Here is a 25,818-nt window from a genome sequence, read left to right on the forward strand (position 1 = left end):
TGTCACCGCCGTGAACCCTCTAAGGCACATTTTCCAAAACACTCAGGTTGCAGACCGACTGACTAATACTGGCGTATTGTCATTTGCAGCCTCAACAATAACTCTGATAATGCGAAATGCCAGACTAGACGGGATCTCCTCCATCAGTGGTTGTAAAGGTTAGACTGTAAAGTTGGTTCTTCTCTGTCCAGCCACTTTCCCAGCACCAATTCGGCATATTCAGCTCCATAGGATCCACTTTGCACAACCAGAGAGAAATGCCTATTAGTGCTAAGGTGATAGCCCTGGAGAGAAATAATGCCCATATGTGGGTCCTGCGCCTGATGAGGTGGGTATCGGGTCCCCGCCACTGTTAACTCTGACTTTTTAACTCCAGTTCCGTCTTCTGGAAGCTGGGAGCATTATCATTAATACATTTTATTTCAATGTCAGTTTAATAAAGTTTCATTTTATCCTCCATTATAGCCTCAAATGTAACAAACAGTTCTCCATCTGGCCAGCTTTCTGAGTAGCCTTTCCGTGCAGATTTAACGGCCACTCTTAAAATTCAAAGTAAATACTGAGTCCTACTTCTTGGCACAATGCGCACTCCGCGGTCTGAGAGCTCTTTTATAGCCATGCCTCGCAGATCATTTGTGATGTTCCTCAAGCAGGGCCAGCTCAGCAAGCAGGTGCTTGGGGCCAAAGGGAAGGGGCGGCACTCTGGCTCTTCCCTGTCAGTTCCTCGGGGGTCCCTGGTCCCTTCCCTCTCGGAGGGAAGGACCTGCCGCCGGTGGAGAAACTCGCAGCTGTTTGACTCATCGAGTTCCCGTCTCCCAATTTGTGAGGAAGTTATCATAGCTCTGAATAATAATATGGTGTACATTAACATGTGCATCAAAATCTGGAAACCTACAGTTAGATCACTTTCTTTATTGCAATATCTATCATCTATCTATCTATCTATCTATCTATCTATCTATCTATCTATCTATCTATCTATCTATCGTTGCTCTGCTGCCAGGTAGCATCGTATTATCTGAATACCTTTCACATACAATTAATAGCGAAGTTCCAACTGGACTTCCTGTTGTCTGGCTTCCCGCTCTTTTCGGAGTAAAGTGTTCCAGGGAGGGTTTTGGTTTTGAAGTTTTAGGTTTTACTAGTTTTCTTTATATACATAGAGAGAATAGAAATACATAATCCAGAAACTAACGTTATAGAATCCTTTATTTATGACTAACTGATTAATTCAACATTTCAGAGAGAATATTTTACTTCTTTGTTATGCTTTTAAAGAATTACGTGCTTCTATAGCACTGTATATTAATATAGATGCATTCTTAACTGACTTGAAATATCTTGGTATAATGGGCGTATAGTAATAGATTTACGTCTGATTTGTACTGACATGATTGATTGTCCTAGTTTAGATTTGCATCACGGAAAAGCTTTTGTGTGCAGGGCTTTCCAGAGAACATTCCCACGATTCTAGGGATGCCTTATATATGGAACGCTTAAGGGTTCTTCTGGACTCCTTTTATTTTGTTTATTAGGATTTATGAAATAACCTAGCTTTTAAGTACACTATCACTTAGGAGAGTGGAGCCGCCTTCTTCATCATCTTTTTGTAGTTGCACATTTTTAATGGGCAGATTTCTTTCGGAAAAAAGAGAAGCTTAAAATGGATATCTATGTGAGTGTGAAATGGGTTTTATTTATGATGCTAAATCAGGTATATTAACCCAAAATCGTTCCCGCTCTTCTCAATTAAGAAAATAATTCTTTCTGTCAAATATTTCACAATTATCACTTCCTGGATTCCAAGCATATGTGTGAACGTGGATATCTGAGGATTGTGGTTTATGAACGAGAACTTTTTGCAAGTGTTGGAAAGTTCTTCTATCTACTCATTTGATATAGTTTAAAAATAATTAGAACTATAAATCACCTGTATTCATTTTTAGATTCATGAGACAGCTATTCTATAGTAAATCAAAAGGATTAGCTTGTAGAAAAGGACAAGATTTCATACTATAGCTTCCACATATATAGAGCTATATCTACAAAAAAATTTGAGAATATATGTATCATTTTGCTCTGGGATGCTTTGAGATGCAGTTGTTTAGAGTTAACAGGAAATATACAGTGCTTTGCAATTTGAGTATATTCTTTAGATGATAAAAATATTAATAATAAAGCGACTAAGCTGCACCGGCGCCTTGATAAAATCGCTGCTATTGCAGTTCTCCCGTTGAGACTCGGAGTGCCGCTGTTGGCCAATGCGGAGCCAGGGCTGGAGCCGGAGATCCATCCGATCCTCCTGCGCTGCGATTGCTCCGTCACACAGCGCAGATCACAGAGGAAATAGCCGAGAGACCTTCACAGTCCGGCTGAGAAAAGGGAACGGCCGTTTGGAAACAGACAATACCGGAATGTTTACCCCTCTGACGCGGATTCCTTTGCCCCGATGGGGTTTGTAAACATCTGATGTAACAAAAAACAAACAAGGAAAGGAGAGAGGAAATCTGACAGGGACCGGGATGGAAATCAGGCGCCGAGAGCCGGGCCAGGCAGTCACACGGCAAGTACTGTCCTTTCCCATCTTCTTGTCTTTGTTCTGCCGGGCGGTCTCGGAGCACTTTGGTTATTCCCTACCTGAGGAAATGGCCAAAGGTTCCCTTGTGGGGAATCTCGCCAAGGATTTGGGATTAAATACCAGAGAATTGCAGCAGCGGAAGCTCCGTGTCAGTTCGGAAAAGCAATATTTCAGTGTGAATGGGGAAAATGGCAACCTGTATGTGAATGGCAGGATAGACCGGGAGGAGATATGCGGGGAGACTCCCCTTTGTGTCCTGACACTCGAAACGGTGGTGGAAAATCCTTTGAATGTTTTCCATGTGAATGTAGTAATCCAGGACATTAATGATAACGCCCCGCGATTCATCAAGAGTAACACTGGTTTAGAAATCAATGAGTTAGCACTGCCAGGTACGCGATTTCAACTGGAATCTGCTCAAGATCCAGATACGGGGATCAACTCAGTGCAGAGTTACCAACTTAGCAAGAACCCGCATTTTACCCTGGCTGTAAAGGAGAGCCCAGATGGAAATAAATACCCAGAATTAGTGCTGGAAAAATCTTTGGATCGCGAAAAGCAAAATTCTCATCACTTGATCCTGACTGCCGTGGATGGGGGGGATCCAGTCAGATCCGGCACTGCTCAGATTAGGGTTAATGTCACTGACGCCAATGACAATCCTCCCGAATTTACTGAGGAGATCTACAAAGTCAGTGTGAGGGAAAACCTACCTTGGGGCTCCTTAGTGCTTCAGGTGAAAGCCGCTGATAAGGATGAAGGGTTAAATGCCCAAATCACATACTCATTCAGCAATACTCCGGAAAATGCTCGTAAAGTATTTCATTTAGATCCCGAGAACGGCAGAATTACAAATACAGGGAATTTGGATTTTGAAGACACACATAAATACATGTTGGGGGTAGAAGCCAGGGATGGGGCTGGGCAAACAGCTCAATGTAAAGTTCAAATAACAATACTTGATGAAAACGACAATGCCCCGGAAATGACGTTTACTTCCGTGTCCAGCCCGGTAGCTGAAGACTCAGTAGCCGGGACGGTGATAGCTCTGATCAAAGTTCGTGACCAAGATACGGGAGAAAACGGAGAAGTCACGTGTCACATTCAACACAAGTTGCCTTTTAAAATAGCGGTTTCGTCAAACAGTTACTACAAGCTCCTCACAGACAGCCCCCTGGACAGGGAAAGGACCCCGGAGTACAATATCACAATCACAGCCACAGACAAAGGCTCTCCCCCTCTCTCCATCCGGAAAACCATCCTGTTGCAGATCTCGGATATCAATGACAACGCCCCTGTCTTTGAGAAACCTTCCTACACCGCCTATGTGCCAGAGAACAATCCCTCGGGGGCCTCTATTTTCAATGTAGAAGCCTCAGACAGGGATCTGGACCGGAACGCCCGAGTCACTTACTCCATCCTGAGCAGCAGCCTCCAAGATGTGCCTCTCTCCTCCTACATCTCCATTAACTCCCAGACTGGAGCTATCTATGCCCAGCGCTCCTTCGACCATGAGCAATTCCGGGAGTTTGAAATGCAAGTGAAGGCCCAAGATGGTGGGTCCATGCCTCTCAGCAGCAATGTCACTGTCAGGGTGTTTATTCTGGATCAGAATGATAACGCCCCTCGCATCCTGTACCCTTCCCTGGGAGCCGATGGCTCTGCCTTGTTCGAGATGGTCCCTCGCTCGGCCGAGGCAGGTTATCTGGTGATGAAGGTGGTGGCGGTGGATGCTGACTCAGGACACAATGCCTGGCTCTCCTACCATCTGCTCCAGGCCACGGAACCGACGCTGTTCAGCATGGGGCTGCACACCGGGGAGATCCGGACAGCCCGCGCCTTTGCGGACAGAGATGCTGTGAAGCACAGGCTGGTCACCCTGGTGAAGGATAACGGGCAGCCGCCTCTGTCAGCCACAGTGACTCTCAACCTGGTGTTTGCCGAGAACTTCCAAGAGGCTCTTCCGGAAATGAGCGACCAATCTGGTGACTTCGCATCTCAGTCTGATTTACAGTTTTACTTGGTGTTGGCTTTAGCTTTGATCTCATTTTTGTTCCTCCTGACAGTTACACTGGCCATTGTGATGAAATTGCGAAGGTCAGGAAATCCCAAATTGCTTCAGTGTTTTGGTCCTGACCTTTATCCAAAGACCGGCTCTGTGTTCCCACCAAACTATGAAGATGGGACTTTGCCTTACACCTACCAGCTATGTTTGTCCTCAGAGTTAAAGAATAATAAATGTACCTTCCTGAAACCTAATGCGCAGATAACAGAGAATATTCTGTGCAATGACAACTCCTGGATGTCATTTATGGGCAATGGAGCTAGTAACAGTTTACATGGTGGGACGGAGACTACTGGGGAGGTGAGCTTCTGTTTTCATTGTTTACATATTATCTTTGCAAAACGCGTTTTTATTTTTAAAGACTAGGTGTCTTTCCATCATCCTCATATTATTCATGGTCTCAAAATATGAATGGACTTTTTGTCACAACATGCCTGCAAGGTAGATAATGTTATCTCCATTTTACATGAGTATGTGAGGTGTAATGGGAGTAACTGAGCAGTGGCAAATCAGGAATGAAGTATTAAGTAATCTGAGGATAAAAGTTATACCTCCTAAATCCCTTTCCATTGTTTTAACTGAAAGACAGTTCTTACTTTCAAGAGATTAGCATCTTTCCTCTATATTCAAAAGCTTTCCTTGGAATAAATGCATTTTCCAGAAACATTTAAGTATCTTCTTTAAGATATGCTTTTTCTCTGATAATAGAGAAAAATATGAAAGCTATTTAACTGAAACATGTATTTTTGTCATACTTTTCAAACTGCCTATTTTGAATAACTGAACCTCTTTTAATGTTCTAGGGCACAGATTGTCCAACAAGTTCTTTGAATGTATTGGAGATTTTTCTTTATTTCAGAAGGTGTACAAAGCTTCTAGGAGAAGATATTCTAGATTTGATTTTTACAAATAGGGAGGAACTGGTTGAGAATTTGAAAGTGGAAGGCAGCTTAGGTGAAAGTGATCATGAAATGGTAGAGTTCATGATTCTAAGGAATGGTAGGAGGGAAAACAGCACAATAAAAATAATGGATTTCAAGAAAGCAGATTGTAGCAAAGTTAGGGAGTTGGTAGGTAAGATCCCATGGGAAGCAAGTTGAAGGGGAAAAAGAGTTCAAGAGAGCTGGCAGTTTTTCAAAGAGACATTATTATTAAGGGCACAAGAGCAAACTATTCCACTGTGTAGGAAAAATAGGAAGTATGGCAAGAGAGCACCGTAGCTTAAGCAGGAGATCTTCAATAGTCTGAAACTCAAAAAAAAGAGTCCTACAAAAAGTGGAAACTATGTCAATAGAGGGTGAATATAGACAAAGGGTGAATATAAACAAATAATACAAGTATGTAGGAATAAAATTAGAAAGGCCAAGGCACAAAATAAGATTAAATTCGCTAAAGACATAAAGAATAACAAGAAAACATTCTACATATATATTAGAAGCAAGAGGAAGACCAAGGACAAAGTAAGCCTGTTACTCTATGGTGGGGGATGGAGGAACAATAACAGAAAATGTGCAAATGGCAGAAGTGCTAAATTACATTTTTGTTTCAGTTTTCACCAAAAAGTTAGTAGCGATTGGACATCTAATATAGTGAATGCCAGTAAAAGTGAAGTAGAATCAGAGGCTAAAATAGGGAAGGAACAAATTTAAAATTATTTAGACAAGTTGGATGCTTTCAAGTCACCAAGGCCTGAGAACAGTGGTTCTCAATGAGGGGTACTCAGAGGTCTTGCAGCAGGTACATCAACTCATCTAGATATTTGCCTAGTTTTACAACAGACTACATAAAAAGCACTAGCAAAGTCAGAACAAACTAAAATTTCATAGGCAATTATTTGTTCATACTGCTCTGTATACTATACACTGAAATGTAAATACAATATTTATATTCCAGTTTATTTATTTTATAATTATATGGTAAAAATGAGAAAGTAAGCATTTTTCAGTGATAGTGTGCTGTGACATTTCTGTATTTTTTGGTCTGATTTTGTAAGATTTTAAGTAAGATGAAACTTGAGGGGGCGGCATCAGACTAATCAGACTCCTGAAAGGGGTTCAGTAATCTGGAAAGGTTGAGAGACACTGTCCTAGAATACTCAAGGAGATGACTGAGAAGATATCTGATCCATTAGCAATTATCTTTGAAAAGTCCTGGAAATTGGGAGAGATTCCAGAGAACTGGAAAGGACAAATATAGTGCCAATCTAAAAAGGGAAATAAGGACATTCTGGGGAATTACAGACCAGTCAGCTTAACTTCAGTACCTTGAAAGATAATGGAGTAAATAATTAAGCAATCAATTTGCAAACACCTAGAAATAATAAGGTGATAAGTAACAGTCAGGATGGATTTGTCAAGAAAAAATTGTGTCAAACCAATTTAATAGCTTTCTTTGACAGTGTAACAAGCCTTGTGAGTAGTGTGGAAGTGGTACATGTGGTATATCTTAACTTTAGGAAGGCTTTTGATACCATGTCACATGACCTTCTCATAAACAAGCTAGGGAAATACAACCTAGATGGAGCTACTATAATGTAGATGCATAACTGGTTGGAAAACCATCACAGAGAGAAGTTATCAGTCATTCACAGTCAACCTGTAAGGGCATATCAAGTGGGTTCGCACAAGGATCAGTTCTGGGTCTGGTTCTGTTCAATATCTTCATCAGTTATTTAGATAATGGCATAGAGAGTATACTTATAAAGTTTCTGGTTAATACCAAGATGGGAGGGGTTGCAAGTGCTTTGGAGGATAGGATTAAAATTTAAAATTATCTGGACAAACTAGAGAAATGATCTGAAGTAAATAGGATTAAATTTAATGAGAACAAATGCAAAGCTCTCCACTTAGGAAGGAACAATCAGTTGTACACATACAAAATGGAAAATGGCTTTCTAGAAAGGAGTACTGCAGAAAGGGATCTAGGAGTCATAGTGGATCTTAAACTAAATATGTGTCGAAAGTGTAACACTGTGACAAAAAAAAGTGAATATCATTCTGGGATGTTGTGACCAGGGTCCTAGTTGGGAGCCAGCTATGGTCACTCAATAAGGGTGAACTGTAAAGAATGGGGTAGACAATCCCCATAAAGCTGGTGGATATTCCAATACTTAGATTCACCAAACCAACATAAAACAGCTTCTTTATTACCTTACTGTTACTCAGATGTCCAAACAACACAGTTCCCTTAAAGTGATCCAGCCTCAGGCCTCTATCCAGGTACCCATGTCAAATTTGATGAAAATTTCTGTAAATCTTATTTCATCATATAAAAGAAAAGGTTCTTCCAATCCCAAAGGATCAGACACATTATCTCCCAGGTTAATGAATGTTTCAGATCTTACCCAAATACACACTGCAGCCAATTCTTATTTACTAAATTAAAATGTATTAAAAAACAAAAGAGAGAGAGATTATGGTTAAAAGATCTATATACATACAGACATGAGTTCAATTCATCAAGGTTCATATTTGTAGCAGAGATGGTGAGCTTTGTAGTTGCAAAGATTCTTTCAGAAATAGTTCATAGGCTATAGTCCAATGTCCAGATCTCATATTCAGGGTATACCAGCATAACTCGGACATCAGTCTTGAGATTCAAACTTCCCCTGATGAAGCCTAAGCAGATCTGAGATGACAGAATCAGGACCCAAGCATCTTTTATACAATTTTATGTCTTTCGGACAAGTTGGAGTTCCTCAGGGAACAAAAGGTAATTAGAATGATTTTGAAGGTGATCCATCACCGGTACTTAGCTGTATGAATTAACATAAGGCCATTTGCTTGTTCCTCCACCATTCACAGTACATTTCAAAGAGAGATGAATACCGAGATATCCCATGTTTACAATTCATTTAAATGATAGGATATTCTTTTGACCTCTGAATTATCAGAATACAGCATAGACAGAGACTATTGATTACATAGTTGACCCGACTCATACACAAAATACACAAAAACACAAACATAGACAATAACATTGTCTTTTGATGGTTATTTATTTTGCAGGATGTTTAACCTCTTTCTAGCTATGCATCACAGATGTATTAGCAGAAGTCTTGTAAGCAAGACATGAGAAGTAATCCTTCCACTCTACTCGGCATGGATTAGCTTAAACTGGTGTATTGTGTCCAGTTCTGGGTGCCATATTTCAGGAAAGATGTGAACAAATGGAGAAAGTCCAGAGAAGAGCAACAAAAATTATTAAAGGTCTAGAAACCATGATCTGTGAGGGAAGATTGAAAAAATTGGGTTTGTTTAGTCTGGAGAAGAGAAGACTGAAAGGGAACATAACAGTTTTCAAGTACATAAAAGTTTGTTACAAGGAGTAGGGAGAAAAATTGTTCTCCTTAACTTCTGAGGCTAGGACAAGAGCAATGGTCTTAAATTGCAGCAAAGGCAGGTTAGATTGGACATTAGGAAAAACTTCTTAATTGTCATTGTGGTTAAGCACTGGAATAAATTGCCTAGCGGGGTTATGGAATCTCCACTGTTGGAGATTTTTATGACCAGATTACACAAACACCCACCAGGGATGGTCTAGATAATACTTAATCCTGCCATGAGTGTAGGGGATTGCACTAGATGACCTCTAGAAGTCCCTTCAAGTTCTACAATTCTGTGATTCTGTAAGATCTTGGGAAGTTGTTATAGCTGCAAGTATAGAAAGATACTCTTGTTCTTTGGGTAATGTCTTTCTATTATAGCATTGTGTTGGGTGGTGGTGTGATACAGATGTTTTAATGGCATAAATTTTTATGATTTTATTACTCAACAGTGGCAGAGCCTTCATGTATCATGATAAGGAAGTGATAATAAAATCTTTACATAACACTGTTATTCTGGATATGCCACACAATTTGAAGGGGAAAAACACTTTTCCAAATATTTGTGAGATTAAAAAAATATTATAGGGCAATTTTTCTTTATTTGCAGTTGTAACACCAGATTTCTCTTAGCTACCCTGAGCCAATGATCAGTGTTCACAAGGAGTTATACCGTATGTTTAGAAATGTCCTCCAAAAGCCTTTATATAGATACAAATGTCATGTTTTGGGGAAATTTCTTTGTGCCATTTTCCAGAGTTAAGAGCAAGCTTTCATTCCCAATGGGAATGTGAAACTCTCTCCTTTTCCGTAACATAGATCTACTTACAGCCATTCAGGATCCCCAGGTGGTGAACCTTAGAACTGTCACTGGTGCATGATAGAATAGTATCTGTGGTGGGTCTGGGACCATTTAAATATTTCTAGTGGCAAAGGAGCATACTGTACATTTAGATGGGGGAAAGGAAATATTTCTCTGGAAACATTTCAAATTTTTGAAGTGGTCAGTGACTGGGGATCTCACAACTTGTCGTGAAAGATTAAGTGATGGACAGAGTGCAACTGAATGAATCTGTAAACTTGGGGGTCATAACCTATGATTATAAAATTGCTAATATAGTACCTATTTATAAGAATGGAGAGAAAGTGACCCAGGAAACTACAGGCCTGTTAGTTTGACCTAAATTGTATTCAAGGCCTTGGAACCAATTTTGAAAGAGAAAGTAGATAAGGACGAAGAGGTAAATGGTAACTGGGATGAAATACAACATGGTTTTACAAAAGTAGATCATGCCAGACCAATCTGATCTCCTTCTTAGAGAAGATAACTGATTTTTTTAGACAAAGGAAATGCGGTAGATCTAATCTACCTGGATTTCAGTAAGGCATTTGATATAGTTCCACGTGAGAAATTATTAGTTAAATTGGAAAAGATAGGGATTAATATGAAAATTGAAAGGTGGATAAGGAACTGGCTAAAGGAGAAACTACCGTGAATCATACTGAAAGGTGAATTGTCAGTTGGACCCTCAGCACCCAACATTTTGTTCCTTCCCTCGGCATCAGGTATATTTATCAAAGAAACAGAAAGTGGCTTATTTACAATATTAAATCTCAAATATAAATTCTGGTTTAAAATTTCCAGTGTGGAGATACTGTATTTATTGGTTGAGGCTCTGAGTGCTGCTGTTCACCAATCAAGGGCAGAAATGCAATGAAATCCAGCCAGCCCAGCCCACAGTTAGTTAGCACAGAACATAGCGTGAACAGATTCACACACACACCAGGTCTGGACGACAGTAAAGAACAATATTCGCTTAAATTGGATTTGATTTAATTATTGATATTTTCGGAAACATTTACCCAAAGATAAAATCTAAGCAGAAACCTTTTCCCTGACGGAGAATCAGATGCATCTCCACATCTCCGCAGGAATGGGAGATACACAAAGGCTCTGGCACTGCAAAGGGCAAGCTCTGTTCTGCTTTATATTGGTTACCATTTTGAAGGCAGTGTCTGGGCAGATTTACTATTTGATTCCAGCATAAATGGAGAAAGGATCTTTCATGGGGAATGTGGCAAAGGATCTGGGGCTGAATGTAAAGCAGCTCTCAGACCACAACATCTGCTTTGTGTCCAAAGGTAGAACTCAGTATTTTGCTTTGAATTTTGAGAGGGCATTTAATCACCACAAAAAGAATAGACAGTGAGCAGATCTGTGACAGGCTGGAAGGGAGAGTCTGTTAAACAATGAGGTTATACTGGAGGATAAAATGAGTTGAAATTGAAATCACAGATGTAAATAACAATGCTCCCAGCTTCCAATCAGAAGAAATTGAGATAAAAAAATAGTGAAACAACAGCTCCAGAATCGCAATTTCTTCTCCCAGAAGTGCAGAACATAGATTTTTGAACTAATACTCTCCAGAGCTAGCAGCTCTGCAGTAATAGGCACTTTTCTCTTGGGGTGCAAAATGGATCAAATGGAGTAAAATATGCTGAATTGGTACTGGAAAAGTCTTTGGACAGAGAAGAAAAAGCTGTTAACGATCTAGTCCTCACAGCTAGAGATGGGAGGATCCAGTCAGGTCTGTCACTGTGCAAATTATAATTATCGTTCGTGATGCAAATGACAATGTGTCCGTTTTTAGTGAGCCTGTCTAGAAAGTGAACATTTTGGAAAATTTGCAGAAAGGTTCCAGGGTGGTTACAGTAAAAGCCACCGATCTAAATGAAGGAGTCAACAAAGAGATAAAATACTCATTCAGGAAAATAACAGAGAAAGCGTTGAAAATATTCCACTTGGATTCAAAAAAGGGTGGAATAACATTTGTGGGGAACCTGAACTTTGAGGAATTTGTGTTACATGAAATTGAGGTGCAAGTGCATGACGAGGGAGGCCATTTTGACAGATCAAAAGTTGTTGTGGTCAGTGATGTGAATGACAATGCTCTTGTATCATAAACAGATGGTTAAGGGTTATTGTCTCTTTTACCTGTAAAGGGTTAAGAAGCTCAGTGAACCTGGCTGACACCTGACCAGAGGACCAATGGAGAGACAAGATATTTTCAAATCTTGGTGGAGGGAAGTCTTTGTTTGTGCTCTTTGTTTTGTTTGTTGTTCGCTCTTGGGGCTAAGAGGGGCCAGATGTACACCCAGGTGTTCCCAATCTTTCTGAATCAGTCTTTCATGTTTCAAAACTGGAAGTATAGCCAGGCAAGGCGGATTAGTCTTATGTTTGTTTTCTTAACTTGTAAATGTGTCTTTTGCTGGAAGGATTTTTACCTCTGTTTGCTGTAATTTTGAATCTCAGGCTGCAGGGGGGGAGTCCCGTTAGGCTATATGAGTCTGAGTACCCTGTAAGCATTTTCCATCCTGATTTTACAGAGATAATTTTTACCTTTTCTTTCTTTAATTAAAAGCTTTCTTTTTAAGAACCTGATTGATTTTTCCTTGTTTTGGAATCCAAGGGATTGAGTCTAAACTCACCAGGGATTGGTGGGGGGAAAAGGAAGGGAATGGTTAATTCCTCTTTGTGTTAAGATTCAAGGAGTTTGGATCTGTGTCGCTTCCCAGGGCAACCCAGGGAGGGGAAAGTCTGGGGGGGGGAAAGAGAGGGGATGGTTTATTTCTCCTTGTTTTAAGACCCAAGGGGTTTGGGTCTTGGGTTCCCCAGGGAAGGTTTTGGGGGAACAGGAAGTGTGCCAAACACTATATTTTTGGCTGGTGGCAGAGTACCAAATTTAAGCTGGTAACTAAGCTTAAAGGTGATAATGCAGGTCCCCACTTTTTGGACGCTTAAGTTCAAAGTGGGGGAAAAACCCTTGACGTGGTGAGCAGCGTTGGGATTTCGAGGACCCAAAAGTCAGTAGGATTTTTTTTCTCTCCTTTCTAGCTGCTTGGAAAGCAGCTGAGGGCAGAGGTGTTAAGTTTTTTTAACAAGGGTCTTTGTTAAGAGCTGTGAGCCAGCAGACAGCCAGCAAAAGGCATTTAAAAGTGAATTGTTTTCTTTCTTTCTAGCTCTCGGGTATAGCTAGTTAGAAAATCTCTGTTAACCAAGCAGCCTGAGCTGCAGAGGGGTGCGGGCAGCACAAGAAAGCAGAAAAATGAGTGCCAGGAAAGCAGTTAAACAGCAAATGGCTAGGCTGGACGCAGAAGAAAAAGTCAAAGAGGCTGCCCGCAGGAGGGCTATAGAGATGAAAGAAAAAGAGCTGGAGATGAAACAAAAAGAGCTGGAGATCCAAAGGAAGGCCCACCAGCAGGCCCTGGAATTAGCAAAGGCTAATCCAGATGTTCCAGCCAACCCTAACAACCCTTCTCCAGGTACTGTTTCCCATCCCAGAAAATTTCCCACCTACAAGGCAGGTGATGACACTGAGGCCTTCTTAGAAAATTTTGAAAGGACCTGCCATGGGTACAACATCTCTACAGACCAGTACATGATAGAGCTGAGGCCACAGCTCAGTGGACCCTTAGCAGAAGTGGCGGCTGAAATGCCTAAGGAACACATGAACAATTATGAACTTTTTCAAACCAAGGCGAGAATCAGAATGGGGCTAACACCTGAGCATGCCCATCGGCAGTTCAGAGCCCTAAGGTGGAAACCAGATGTGTCATTCACCTGACACGCCTACCACATTGGAAAGAATTGGAATGCCTGGATATCAGGAGCAAATGTTAAATCTCTGGACGAGCTGTCCCTCCTAATGCAAATGGAACAGTTCTTAGAGTGTGTTCCTGAGGAAATAGAAAGGTACATCCTAGATGGGAAGCCCAAAACTGTAACCGAGGTTGGGGAGATTGGAGCCAGATGGGTGGAAGTGGCAGAAAAGAAAAAAGCTACTAGCAAGGGGAGCGAATGTCACAGGGGGCAAACAGAAAATAAACCCTATCACTGGGGGCCACCCAAGACCCCACCTACAACCCAAGGAAAGCCCAAGACACCCTATTGTCCCACCTCACCAGTCTCCAGCAACCTACCTCGGCCCAGTGACCAGTCAGCTGGGCGGTGCTTTAAATGTAATGAACTGGGACATATAAAGGCCAACTGCCCCAAGAACCCCAACCGAGTGCAGTTCATTACACCACCATCACACCAAAAATCCCCAGGCCCAGATGCCTCTCAAATACCCTCAGAGAGAAGGGAAACTTTGACAGTGGGCGGAAAGAAGGTTATCGCGTGGAGAGACATGGGGGCACAAGTGTCAGCTATCCACCAATCCTTAGTGGACCCCAAATTCATCAACCCAGAGGCCCAAGTGACAATTTACCCATTCATGTCAAAATCTGTAAACTTGCCTACAGCTGAACTGCCTGTCCAGTACAAAGGCTGGTCAGGAATGTGGACTTTTGCAGTCTATGACAATTATCCCATCCCCATGCTACTGGGGGAAGACTTGGCCAACCAGGTGAAGCGTGCCCAGAGGGTGGGAATGGTTACACGCAGCCAAGCCAGGCAAGCTTTCAAACTCATCCCTGTGCCTGAGCCGTCCACAAGGGCCCCGTCTGTGTTACCAGAGACCCAGACAGAGGTGGTGGACCTGGATCCCCTGCCAACGACTGAAACAGCCACAGTGCATCCAGTCCCAGAACCGGAACTGGAAAAGCAACCAGCACCAGAACCGTTGCCAGCACTGACGCCAGCGCTTGCAAACCCATCTACCACTCCAACGCCAGAGGGCACCAGCAGGCCTGAACTGGCAGAAGCAGCAGACAACCCTACCCAAGAGGCTCAGCCAGAGCCTGAAATACTGCATAGTGCACCAGTGGAGAGCGGTTCACTATCAACGAAAATCAACCCCATCACCTACATCGTTTCCAGAGGGACCAAGCCCACGTCCACAGTCTAAGGAGGAACTGGTGTCTCCAGCCTCAAGGGAACAGTTCCAGACTGAGCAGGAAGCAGATGACAGCCTTCAGAAAGCTTGGGCAGTGGCACAGAGCACCCCACCGCCTCTCAGCTCTTCTAACCGATCCCAGTTTGTTGTAGAACAAGGACTTTTATACAAGGAGACTCTTCCTGGTAGACACCAGGAAGACTGGCATCCTCAAAAACAGTTGGTGGTTCCAACTAAGTACCGGATAAAGCTCTTAAGCTTAGCCCATGATCATCCCAGTGGCCATTCTGGGGTGAACAGAACCAAAGACAGGTTGGGGAAATGATTCCACTGGGAGGGGATGAGCAAGGACATTGCTAATTATGTCCGGTCTTGTGAGGTGTGCCAAAGACTGGGAAAGCCCCAAGACCAGGTCAAAGCCCCTCTCCAGCCACTCTCCATAACTGAGGTCCCATTTCAGTGAGTAGCTGTGGATATTCTGGGTCCTTTCCCAAAAAAGACCCCCAGAGGAAAGCAGTACATACTGACTTTTGTGGACTTTGCTACCCGATGGCCAGAAGCAGTAGCTCTAAGCAACACCAGGGCTAAAGCTGTGTGCCAGGCCTTAACAGACATTTTTGCCAGGGTAGGTTGGCCCTCCGACATCCTTACAGATTCGGGAACTAATTTCCTGGCAGGGACCATGAAAGAACTGTGGGAAGCTCATGGGGTGAATCACTTGGTTGCCACCCCTTACCACCATCAAACCAATGGCCTGCTGGAGAGGTTTAATGGAACTTTGGGGGCAATGATACGTAAATTCATAAATGAACACTCCAATGATTGGGACCTCCCTAGGTAACCAGTTCCAGTGTTTCACCACACTCCTAGTGAAAAAGTTTTTCCTAATATCCAAACTAAACCTCCCCCACTGCAACTTGAGACCATTACTCCTTGTTCTGTCACCTGGTACCACTGAGAACAGTCTAGATCCATCCTCTTTCAAGTAGCTGAAAGCAGCTATCAAATCCCCCCTCATTCTTCTCTTCTGCAGAATAAACAACCCCAGGTCCTTCAGCCTCTTCTCATAAGTCATGTGCTCCAGCCCCCTAATCATTTTTATTGCCCTCCTCTGGACTCTGTCCAATTTTTCCACATCCTCCTTGTAGTGTGGGGCCCAAAGCTGGAGACAGTACTCCAGATGAGGCCTCACCAATGTTGAATAGAGGGGAATGATAACGTCCCTCGATCTGCTCACAATGCCCCTACTTATACAGCCCAAAATGCTGTTAGCCTTCTTGGCAACAAGGGCACATTGTTGACTCATATCCAGCTTCTCGTTCACTGTATCCCCTAGGTCCTTTTCTGCAGAACTGCTTCCTAGCCATTCGGTCCCTAGTCTGTGACAGTGCATGGGATTCTTCCATCCTAAGTGCAGGACTCTGCACTTGTCCTTGTTGAACCTCATCAGGTTTCTTTTGGCCCAATCCTCTAATTTGTCTAGGTCCCTCTGTATCCTATCCCTACCCTCCAGCATATCTACCACTTCTCCCAGTTTAATGTCATCTGCAAACTTGCTGAGAGTGCAGTCCACACCATCCTCCAGATCATTAATGAAGATATTTACATGGAACATGAAAGGAACATAAACACTGGCAAATGAAGTGTAAAAATGCAATTAGGAAGGCCAAAAATGAATTTGAGGAACAGTTAGCCAAAGACTCAAAAAGTAATAGCAATTTTTTTTAAGTACATCAGAAGCAGGAAGCCTGCAAAACAACCAGTGGGGCCACTGGACGATTAAGGTGCTAAAGGAGCACTCAAGGATAATAAGGCCGTTGTGGAGAAACTAAATGAATTATTTGCATTGGTCTTCACAGCTGAGGATACGAGGGAGATTCCTAATCTTGAGCCATTCTTTTTAGGTGAGAGATCTGAGGAACTGTCCCAGAATGATAACTGTATCATTAGAGGAGGTTTTGGAACAAATTGATAAAGTAAACAGCAGTAAGTCACCAGGACAAGGTGGTAATCACCTAAGAGTTCTGAAAGAACTCAAACGTGAAATTGCAGAACTACTAACTGTAGTCTGTAACCCATCATTTAAATCAGCTTCTATACCAGATGACTGGAGGATGGCTAATGTGACCCCAATTTCTAAAAAGGGCACCAGAGGTGATCCTGAGGTGATTACAGGCCTGTAAGTCTGACTTCAGTACCGGGCAAACTGTTTGAAACTATAATAAAGAACAATATTGTCAGACGTGTAGATGAACATAATTTGTTGAGGAAGAGTCAACACAGTTTTAGTAAAGGAAAATCATGCCTCACCAATCTACTGGAATCTTTGAGGGGTCAACAAGCATGTGGACCAAGGGGATCCAGTGGATATAGTATACTTAGATTTTCAGAAAGCCTTTGATAAGGTCCCTCACCAAAGGCTCTTACACAAAGTAAGCTGCCAGGGGAAGGTGCTCTCATGGATTGGTAACTGGTTAAAAGATAGGAAACAAAGGGTAGGTATAAATGGTCAGTTTTAAGAATGGAGAGAGGTAAATAGTGGTGTCCCCCAGGGGTCTGTTCTAGAACCAGTCCTATTCAACATGTTCATAAATGATCTGGAAAAAGGGGTAAACAGTAAGGTGGCAAAATTTGCAGATGATACAAAACTACTCAAGATAGTTAAGTTCAAAACAGACTGCAAAGAGCTACAAAAGGATCTCTCAAAACTGGGTGACTGGGCAACAAAATGGCCAAAGAAGTTTAATGTTAATAAATACAAAGTGATGCACATTGGAAAGCGTAATCCTAACTATACATATAAAATGATGGAGTCTAAATTAGCAGTTACTACTCAAGAAAGAGATCTTGGAGTCATTGTGGATCCACTCAATGTGCAGCGGCAGTCAAACAGGTGAACAGAATACTGGGAATATTTAAGAAACGGATAGATTATAGGACAGAAAATATCATGCTGACTCTATATAAATCCATTTTACGCCCATATCTTGAATACTATATGCAGATGTGGTCTCAAAAAAGATATATTGGAATTGGAAAAGGTTCAAAAAAAGGCAACTAAAATGATTTGGGGTATGGAAGGGCTTCTGTATGAGGTGAGATTAATAAAATGGGGACTTTTCAGCTTGGAAAAGAGACGGCTAAGGAGAGATATGATTGAGGTCTATAAAATCATGACTAGCTTAGAGAAAGTAGATAAGGAAGTGTTGTTTACTGCTTCTCATAACGCAAGAGCTACGGGTCACCAAATGAAATTAATAGGCAGCAGGTTTAAAACAAAAGGAAGTATTTCTTCACACAATGCACAGTCAACCTCTGGATCTCCTTGCCAGAGGATGTGAAGACCAAGACCATAATAGGGTTCAAAAGAGAACTAGATAAATTCTGGGGGATAGGTCCATCAATGGCTATTAGCCAGGATGGGCAGGAATGATGTCCCTAACCTCTGTTTGCCAGAAGCTGGGAATGAGCGGCAGGAGATGGATCACTTGATGATTAACTCATCTGTTCATTCCCTCTGGGGTACCTGTTACTGGCCACTGTCGTAAGACAGGATACTGGCCTAGATGGACCCTTGGTCTAACCCAGTAGGGACATTCTTATGTTCCTATGTTCAAATACTCAAATCAGAAAGATAACTAATAAAGCTTCATGGACATTCCAGTTAGATTCAAGGATGGGAGAATTAACAATCGTGGGGAACATGGACATTGAAGAAGCTCTGCTATATGAAATCGAGGTGCAAACCCATGACAGGGGAGGCCTTTTTGACAGATCCAAAATTGTGATCGTTGTTAGTGATTTGAATGACAAAGCTCCAGAATTGACAATCACATCTCTCATCACCTCGATCCGTGAGAACTCTCTCCCCAGTGATCGCCCTTTTAAATGTGCAAGATCTAGATTCCAGAGAGAACGGGTAGGTCACCTGTGCCACACCCAGCAACCTCCCCTTTCAGCTGAGGAAATCATTGGATAATTATTACAATCTGGTGACAGACCGAGTCCTGGACAGGGAGCAGATGGCAGCATATAACATCACAGTGACCGCCACAGACCATGGGACTCCTCTTTTTTCTACAGCTACCACCACCCCACTTCGGATTTTAGACACGAAGGACAATGCGCCTTTCTTCAATAAAACATCCTACACGGCCTGTGTTACGGAGAATAACCCGAGAGGAGCCTCCATTTTCTCTCTGAGGGCCCATGACCCCGGGGGAGGGGAGAACGCCAGAGTCACCTACTCTTTTACCAAGGGTCGGATCCAGGAAGCTCCACTCTCCTCCTCCATCTCCATTAACTCCGATACCGGGGCTCTCTACGCTCTGCGCTCCTTCGATTATGAACAGTTCTGGGAGATTCGGTTCCAAGTGCAGGCTCAGAATGGGGGTTCCCCACCTCTCAGCAGTAATGTCTCCATCACTCTCTTTATACTGGATCAGAATGACAACAGCCCACACATCTTACACCCCTCCTTTCCCACTGATGGCTCCATGGGAGTGGAGTTGGCCCCTCGCACCTTCGAGCCAGGTTACCTGGTCTCTTGGTCTACACTATGAATTTATATCAAATTTAGCAGTGTTAAATCGCATTAACCCTGCACCCGTCCACACAACTAAGCCCTTTATATCGATATAAAGAGCTCTTAATATTGATATCTGTACTCCTCCCTGACGAGGGGAGTAGCGCTGAAATCAGTATTGCCATTTCGAATTAGGCTTAGTGTGGCCACAATTTGACGGTATTGGCCTCTGGGTGCTATCCCACAGTGCACCATTGTGACCTCTCTGGACAGCAATCTGAACTCAGATGCACTGGCCAGGTAGACAGGAAAAGCCCCGCAAACTTTTGAATTTCATTGTCTGTTTGCCCAGCGTGGAGCGCTGATCAGCACAGGTGACCATGCGGTCCCAGAATCAAAAAAGAGCTCCAGTATGGACCGTATGGGAGATACTGAAGCTGATCTCTGTATGGGGAGATGAATCTATTCTATCAGAACTCCATTCCAAAAGACAAAATGCCAAAGCATTTGAAAAAAATCTCCGAGGCTATGATAGACAGAGGCCACAATAGGGACTCAACACAGGGCTGCGTGAAACTTAAGGAGCTGAGACAAGCATAATGGAAAGCCAAAAATCAAATGGACGCTCACAGAGGGAGGGAGTGGGGACTGAGGAGTCAAGCTATCCCACAGTTCCTGCACTCTCTGAAAACTATTTGCATTCTTGGCTGAGCTCCCAAAGCCTTGAAGGTCAAAAACATTGTTGCGGGTGGTTCAGGGTATATGTCGTCAACCCCTCCCCCCATGAAAGAAAAGAGAAAAAAAACGTTTCTTGCCTTTTTTCAATGTCACCGTATGTCTACTGGATGCTGCTGGAAGACGCAGTGCTGCAGCGCTACACAGCAGCATTCCCTTCCTGATGGCAGATGGTACAATATGACTGGTATCCGTCATCATCATCATCCTGTGAGTGCTTCTGGCTGGCCTCAGTGAGGTCAGCCAGGGACGCCTGGGCAAAAATGGGAATTACTCCTGGTCATTCCCTTCTTTAAGCTTTGTCTAATGGAGATTCAGTCCTGCCTGGAATATCATAGCAGCTGGAGGCTGCCTCCCCACCCCTTTTATCTCTGCTTGCAGAGGCAATAAAGTCAGTGTTGTTTTTTATTCATGCATTCTTTATTACTTCATCACACAAATGGAGGGATAACTGCCATGGTAGCCCAGGAGGGGTGGAGGAGGAGGGAAGCAACAGATGGGATTGTTGCAGGGGCATCCCCTAGAATGGCATGCAGCTTATCATTTCTGCAGGATGTCTGGGGCTCTGACCTCGAGCGGCGGTTTGCCTCTCTGGTTCTTTAGTAGACTTGCCTGATATTCTAGGCAGGACTGACTTTCCATTAGATAAAACTTAAGAGAGTGACCTGGGGAGTCATTCCCATTTTTGTCCATGTGCCCTCAGCTGAGCTTACCGAGGCCAGCCAGGAGAATCCATGATAGCAGCAGACAGTACAATATGACTGTTAACCATCTCTGCTAACTTGCAAAGGGAAGCGTATGCTGTTGTGTAGCACTGCAGTACCGCATCTGTAAGCAGCATCCAGTAGACATATGGTAACAGTGAAAAAAGGCTAAACAGGCTCCATGGTTGCCGTGCTATGGCGTCTGCCAGGGCAATCCAGGGAAAAGGGCGTGAAATGATTGTCTGCCGTTGCTTTCACAGAGGGAGGATTGACTGATGACATTTACCCAGTATCACCTGTGACACTATTTTTGCCCCATCATGCATTGTGATCTCAATCCAGAATTCCAATGGGCGGGGGAGATTGCGGGAACTATGGGATAGCTATGGGATAGCTACCCACAGTGCAACACTCCAGAAATCGACACTAGCCTCGATACATGGACGCACACCGCCAAATTAATGTGCTTAGTGTGGCTGCGTGCACTCAACTTTATACATTCTGTTTCCAAAAACTGGTTTCTGTAAAATCGGAGTAATCCTGTAGTGTAGACATACCCTAAGGTGGTGGCTGTGGATGCAGACTCCAGGCAGAACGCCTGGCTTTCCTACCAGCAGCTGGAGGCTACAGAGCCGGGGCTCTTCTCTGTAGGACTCCACAGCAGCGAGATCAGGACAGCGCGCTACTTTGTGATCGCTGTGGCTTCGGTTTCCTGCTTGTTCTTTACCTTTCTCATAGTGTTAGTGGCGCTGAGGCTCCGCCGGTGGAGAAACTCGCAGCTGTTTGACTCCTCGAGTGTGACTTTCAGTGGAGTTCCCGTCTCGCAGTTTGTGGGGCTCGATGGAGTCAGAGCTTTTCTTCACTCCTACTCACATGAGGTTTCTCTAACCACGGACTCCAGAAAGAGCCAGTTCAACTTTCCCCAAGTTATGCAAATACTCTGACTAGTCAGCACTCTTGTGAGATTAAGTATCTTATCCTATTTACTGAAGAGTTAGACAATAACAGGGATCAGTCGTCCATTCGGGTCAGCTAATATCTGCTTAATCTTGTGATTCATATTTGTAAATGTAGCTACCTGTTAATCGCTAGAGAATTACTGAGTGCATCAAGTGTTTGGGGGCCTGTATTAGAGAGAATGTTGGGGGTCAGAGAGAGAGAGAGAGAGATGGGAAGTCTCGGTTATACTAGATGTTTTTCTTGTAAAGCTTTGATTATCCGAACCAGACTCTGGCATGTTATTCGGAATTGAGTTTGGAGTCCATGTGGTCCTCAGAGTATTGGACGGATAAGTATTTATAAATATATTTTATGTAATAATATTTATGTTGAGAACCCATTTAGAAAACAGATTTCCTAATTCCCTTTTGCAGTTCTCATGACAAGGTGATTTGTTAAAAACTTGAATCTGCCTTTAATCTGTGATACTATATGAGTTACCTTACTTCAGATATATTACAAAGTAAGGAAATTTTCCTATATTCTTAGAGACAGAGAAACATAGATCAGAGAGAATAAGAATGTTACTGAAGGGCAAAATGTTTCGGTGACAGCACAGTTCTCAATATTAACTTATTTTTATAAACCAGGGTATTTAGCTCCAAATATGATTTCATCTGACTTTCCGTATTGCAAATAATGCAGGGCAGAAGTGCATAATCATGAAGCTAAAGTTATGTAAATGTTTGATTAAGAAGAGACTATTTCCACAGTCTTTTAAACTTGCTGCAAGAATAATGTTCTTTTCTCTTATATTGAGCCATGAGTATTTGAGAGAAATTGATGACACATTACAGTAATAGCTTATTATAGCATGTAGTTAGCATTACCGAAAATATTCTATATGCAGTGTTGTTGTAGCTGAGTTGGTTCTAGGATATTAGATAGACAAGATGGGTTAGGTATTGCCTTTTATTGAACCAGCTTCTGTTGGTGAGAAAGACAAGCACTCGAAATTACAGGTCAGAAGAAGAGCTCGGTGTAAGCTCGAAAGCTTTTCTCTCTCGACAACAGAAGTGGGTCCAATAAAAGAGAAGATTCTAACATTTATTACATTTTTATTAAAATAGTAATATATGTTTCCATAGCACATTGTTTAAAGCAATCAGAGAAAGGCTAACTCAAATGTTTGTATAGTAGGCACGTGATTATACTTTCATTATTTGACGATCTCCTTTGTCTTTGTATCACTGGGAAGACTTTGAATACATTGGCTCACTAGGACTCATTTCACTTTTCCATTCCTGTTTAGTTTTTTGTATGTCTGGAAAACTATTGAAGTGTTCTTTAGCGCGGTTCTATGAGAGAAAAGGGCCTGGTTTTTCATTATATTTCAACTCAAGAGAAATTTTCTTAGTACTTTTTAGAAACAACATTTGTATTGTGAGTGGGCAGATAAGTTTAGAAGGAAAGATAAACTAAAAGTGACAATAAGGGCACGAAAATAGTTTTGCTTGGGAGTTTAGATTTATGTTTTGAACCCGCAATCACTCGTGCTATTGGGTTTAAAAACTATAGCTTTCTGTGAAACACTTTAGAACTGTGCTTTGCTAAATCTTACACTTAGAAGTGTTTGCAGATGATGTGGTTATTACATGGAAATTGTTGTTCTTGTACGTATTCATTACATAGACACACACCAAGACGTAGACCCACACATACACGCAAATATATGTAAACAAAGGCAAAGAAATCTCAAGAATTGTAAGTTTTACACTATCAGTAAATAGACACAAACATAATATATTTAAAAAGCATTTATATTTTACATTTATTCTTATGTTAAGAAACACCATTGTTTATGCTTCACGGCATTGTTTTTGGTATACTACATGTTTTGCATTTCCATGCAAATTCGAAGGAAAAAAAAACATAAAACAAGCATGATTGTGAGTAGAGCTGCACCGGCGCCTTGATAAAATCGCTGCTATTGCAGTTCTCCCGTTGAGACTCGGAGTGCCGCTGTTGGCCAATGCGGAGCCAGGGCTGGAGCCGGAGATCCATCCGAGCCTCTGCGCTGCGATTGCTCCGTCACACAGCGCAGATCACAGAGGAAATAGCAGAGAGACCTTCACAGTCTGGCTAAGAAAAGGGAACGGCCGTTAGGAAACAGACAGTATCGGAATGTTTACCCCTCTGACGCGGATTCTTTTGCCCTGATGGGATTTGTAAACATCTGATGTAACAAAAAAGAAGGAAAGGAGAGAGGAATCTGACAGGGACCGCGATGAAAATCAGGCGCCGAGAGCCGGGCCGGACAGTCACACGGCAAGTACTGTTGTTTCCCTTCTTCTTGTCTTTGTTCTGCCGGGCGGTCTCGGAGCACTTTGGTTATTCCCTCCCTGAGGAAATGGCCAAAGGTTCCCTTGTGGGGAATCTCGCCAAGGATTTGGGATTAAATACCAGAGAATTGCAGCAGCGGAAGCTCCGTGTCAGTTCGGAAAAGCAATATTTCAGTGTGAATGGGGAAAATGGCAACCTGTATGTGAATGGCAGGATAGACCGGGAGGAGATATGCGGGGAGACTCCCCTTTGTGTCCTGACACTCGAAACGGTGGTGGAAAATCCTTTGAATGTTTTCCATGTGAATGTAGCAATCCAGGACATTAATGATAACGCCCCGCGGTTCAAGACAAACAATATCGATTTAGAAGTTATAGAATCAGCATTTCCTGGTGCGCGGTTTCCACTAGAATCTGCACAAGATCCGGACGTTGGGATCAACTCAGTGCAGAGTTACCAACTCAGCAAGAATCCGCATTTTATCCTGTCTGTAAAGGAGAGCCCGGATGGAAATAAATACCCAGAATTAGTGCTGGAAAAATCGTTGGATCGCGAAAAGCAAAACTTTCATCACTTGATCCTGACGGTCGTGGATGGGGGGGATCCAGTCAGATCTGGGACGGCTCATATTAGAGTTAATGTCACTGATGCCAATGACAATCCCCCCGTATTTACTGAGGAGATCTACAAAGTCAGTGTGAGGGAAAACCTACCACGGGGCTCCTTAGTGCTTCAGGTGAAAGCCATGGATCAGGATGAAGGGTTAAATGCCCAAATCACATACTCATTCAGCAACATACCAGATAATGCGCGTACACTATTTTATTTAGATTCTGAGACAGGAAGAATTACAAATACACGGATTCTAGATTTTGAAGACACACATAAATACATGTTGGGCGTAGAAGCCAGGGACAGGGGTGGCCAGTCCGCTCACTCGAAAGTTCAAATAACAATACTTGATGAAAACGACAATGCCCCGGAAATGACGTTTACTTCCGTGTCCAGCCCGGTAGCTGAAGACTCAGTAGCCGGGACGGTGATAGCTCTGATCAAAGTTCGTGACCAAGATACGGGAGAAAACGGAGAAGTCACGTGTCACATTCAACACAAGTTGCCTTTTAAAATAGCGGTTTCGTCAAACAGTTACTACAAGCTCCTCACAGACAGCCCCCTGGACAGGGAAAGGACCCCGGAGTACAATATCACAATCACAGCCACAGACAAAGGCTCTCCCCCTCTCTCCACCCGGAAAACCATCCTGTTGCAGATCTCGGATATCAATGACAACGCCCCTGTCTTTGAGAAACCTTCCTACACCGCCTATGTGCCAGAGAACAATCCCTCGGGGGCCTCTATTTTCAATGTAGAAGCCTCAGACAGGGATCTGGACCGGAACGCCCGAGTCACTTACTCTATCCTAAGCAGCAGCCTCCAGGAGGTGCCTCTCTCCTCCTACATCTCCATTAACTCCCAGACCGGAGCTATCTATGCCCAGCGCTCCTTCGACTACGAGCAATTCCGGGAGTTTGAAGTGCAAGTGCAGGCCCAAGACGGCGGATCCCCGCCTCTCAGCAGCAATGTCACCGTCAGGGTGTTTATTCTGGATCAGAATGATAACGCCCCTCGCATCCTGTACCCTTCCCTGGGAGCCGACGGCTCTGCCTTGTTCGAGATGGTCCCTCGCTCGGCCGAGGCAGGTTATCTGGTGACGAAGGTAGTGGCAGTGGATGCTGACTCAGGACACAATGCCTGGCTCTCCTACCAT

General features: G+C 43.0%; 1 protein-coding gene and 1 pseudogene across 22 annotated transcripts in view; both read left to right on the plus strand.

Moving 5' to 3' along the window:
- Nucleotides 1-25,818, plus strand: part of LOC127055754 (protocadherin gamma-C5-like) — a 342,247-nt gene that overhangs the window by 173,104 nt on the left and 143,325 nt on the right. For 4 of the 22 annotated variants that reach the window (XM_050963043.1, XM_050963045.1, XM_050963054.1 and 1 more), the window contains exon 1: nucleotides 23,825-25,750. The exons of 10 other annotated variants lie outside the window; for them this stretch is intronic. In XM_050963043.1, the coding sequence (XP_050819000.1) occupies nucleotides 23,995-25,750 (1,756 nt within the window). In that variant the 5' untranslated portion in view covers nucleotides 23,825-23,994. 8 more of the 22 variants (XM_050963061.1, XM_050963062.1, XM_050963050.1 and 5 more) reach the window with 5 other exon arrangements.
- Nucleotides 10,902-21,804, plus strand: LOC127055793 (protocadherin gamma-A1-like; annotated as a pseudogene).

This window comes from Gopherus flavomarginatus, chromosome 7, assembly GCF_025201925.1.
Source record: "Gopherus flavomarginatus isolate rGopFla2 chromosome 7, rGopFla2.mat.asm, whole genome shotgun sequence".
NCBI lineage: Eukaryota > Metazoa > Chordata > Testudines > Testudinidae > Gopherus > Gopherus flavomarginatus.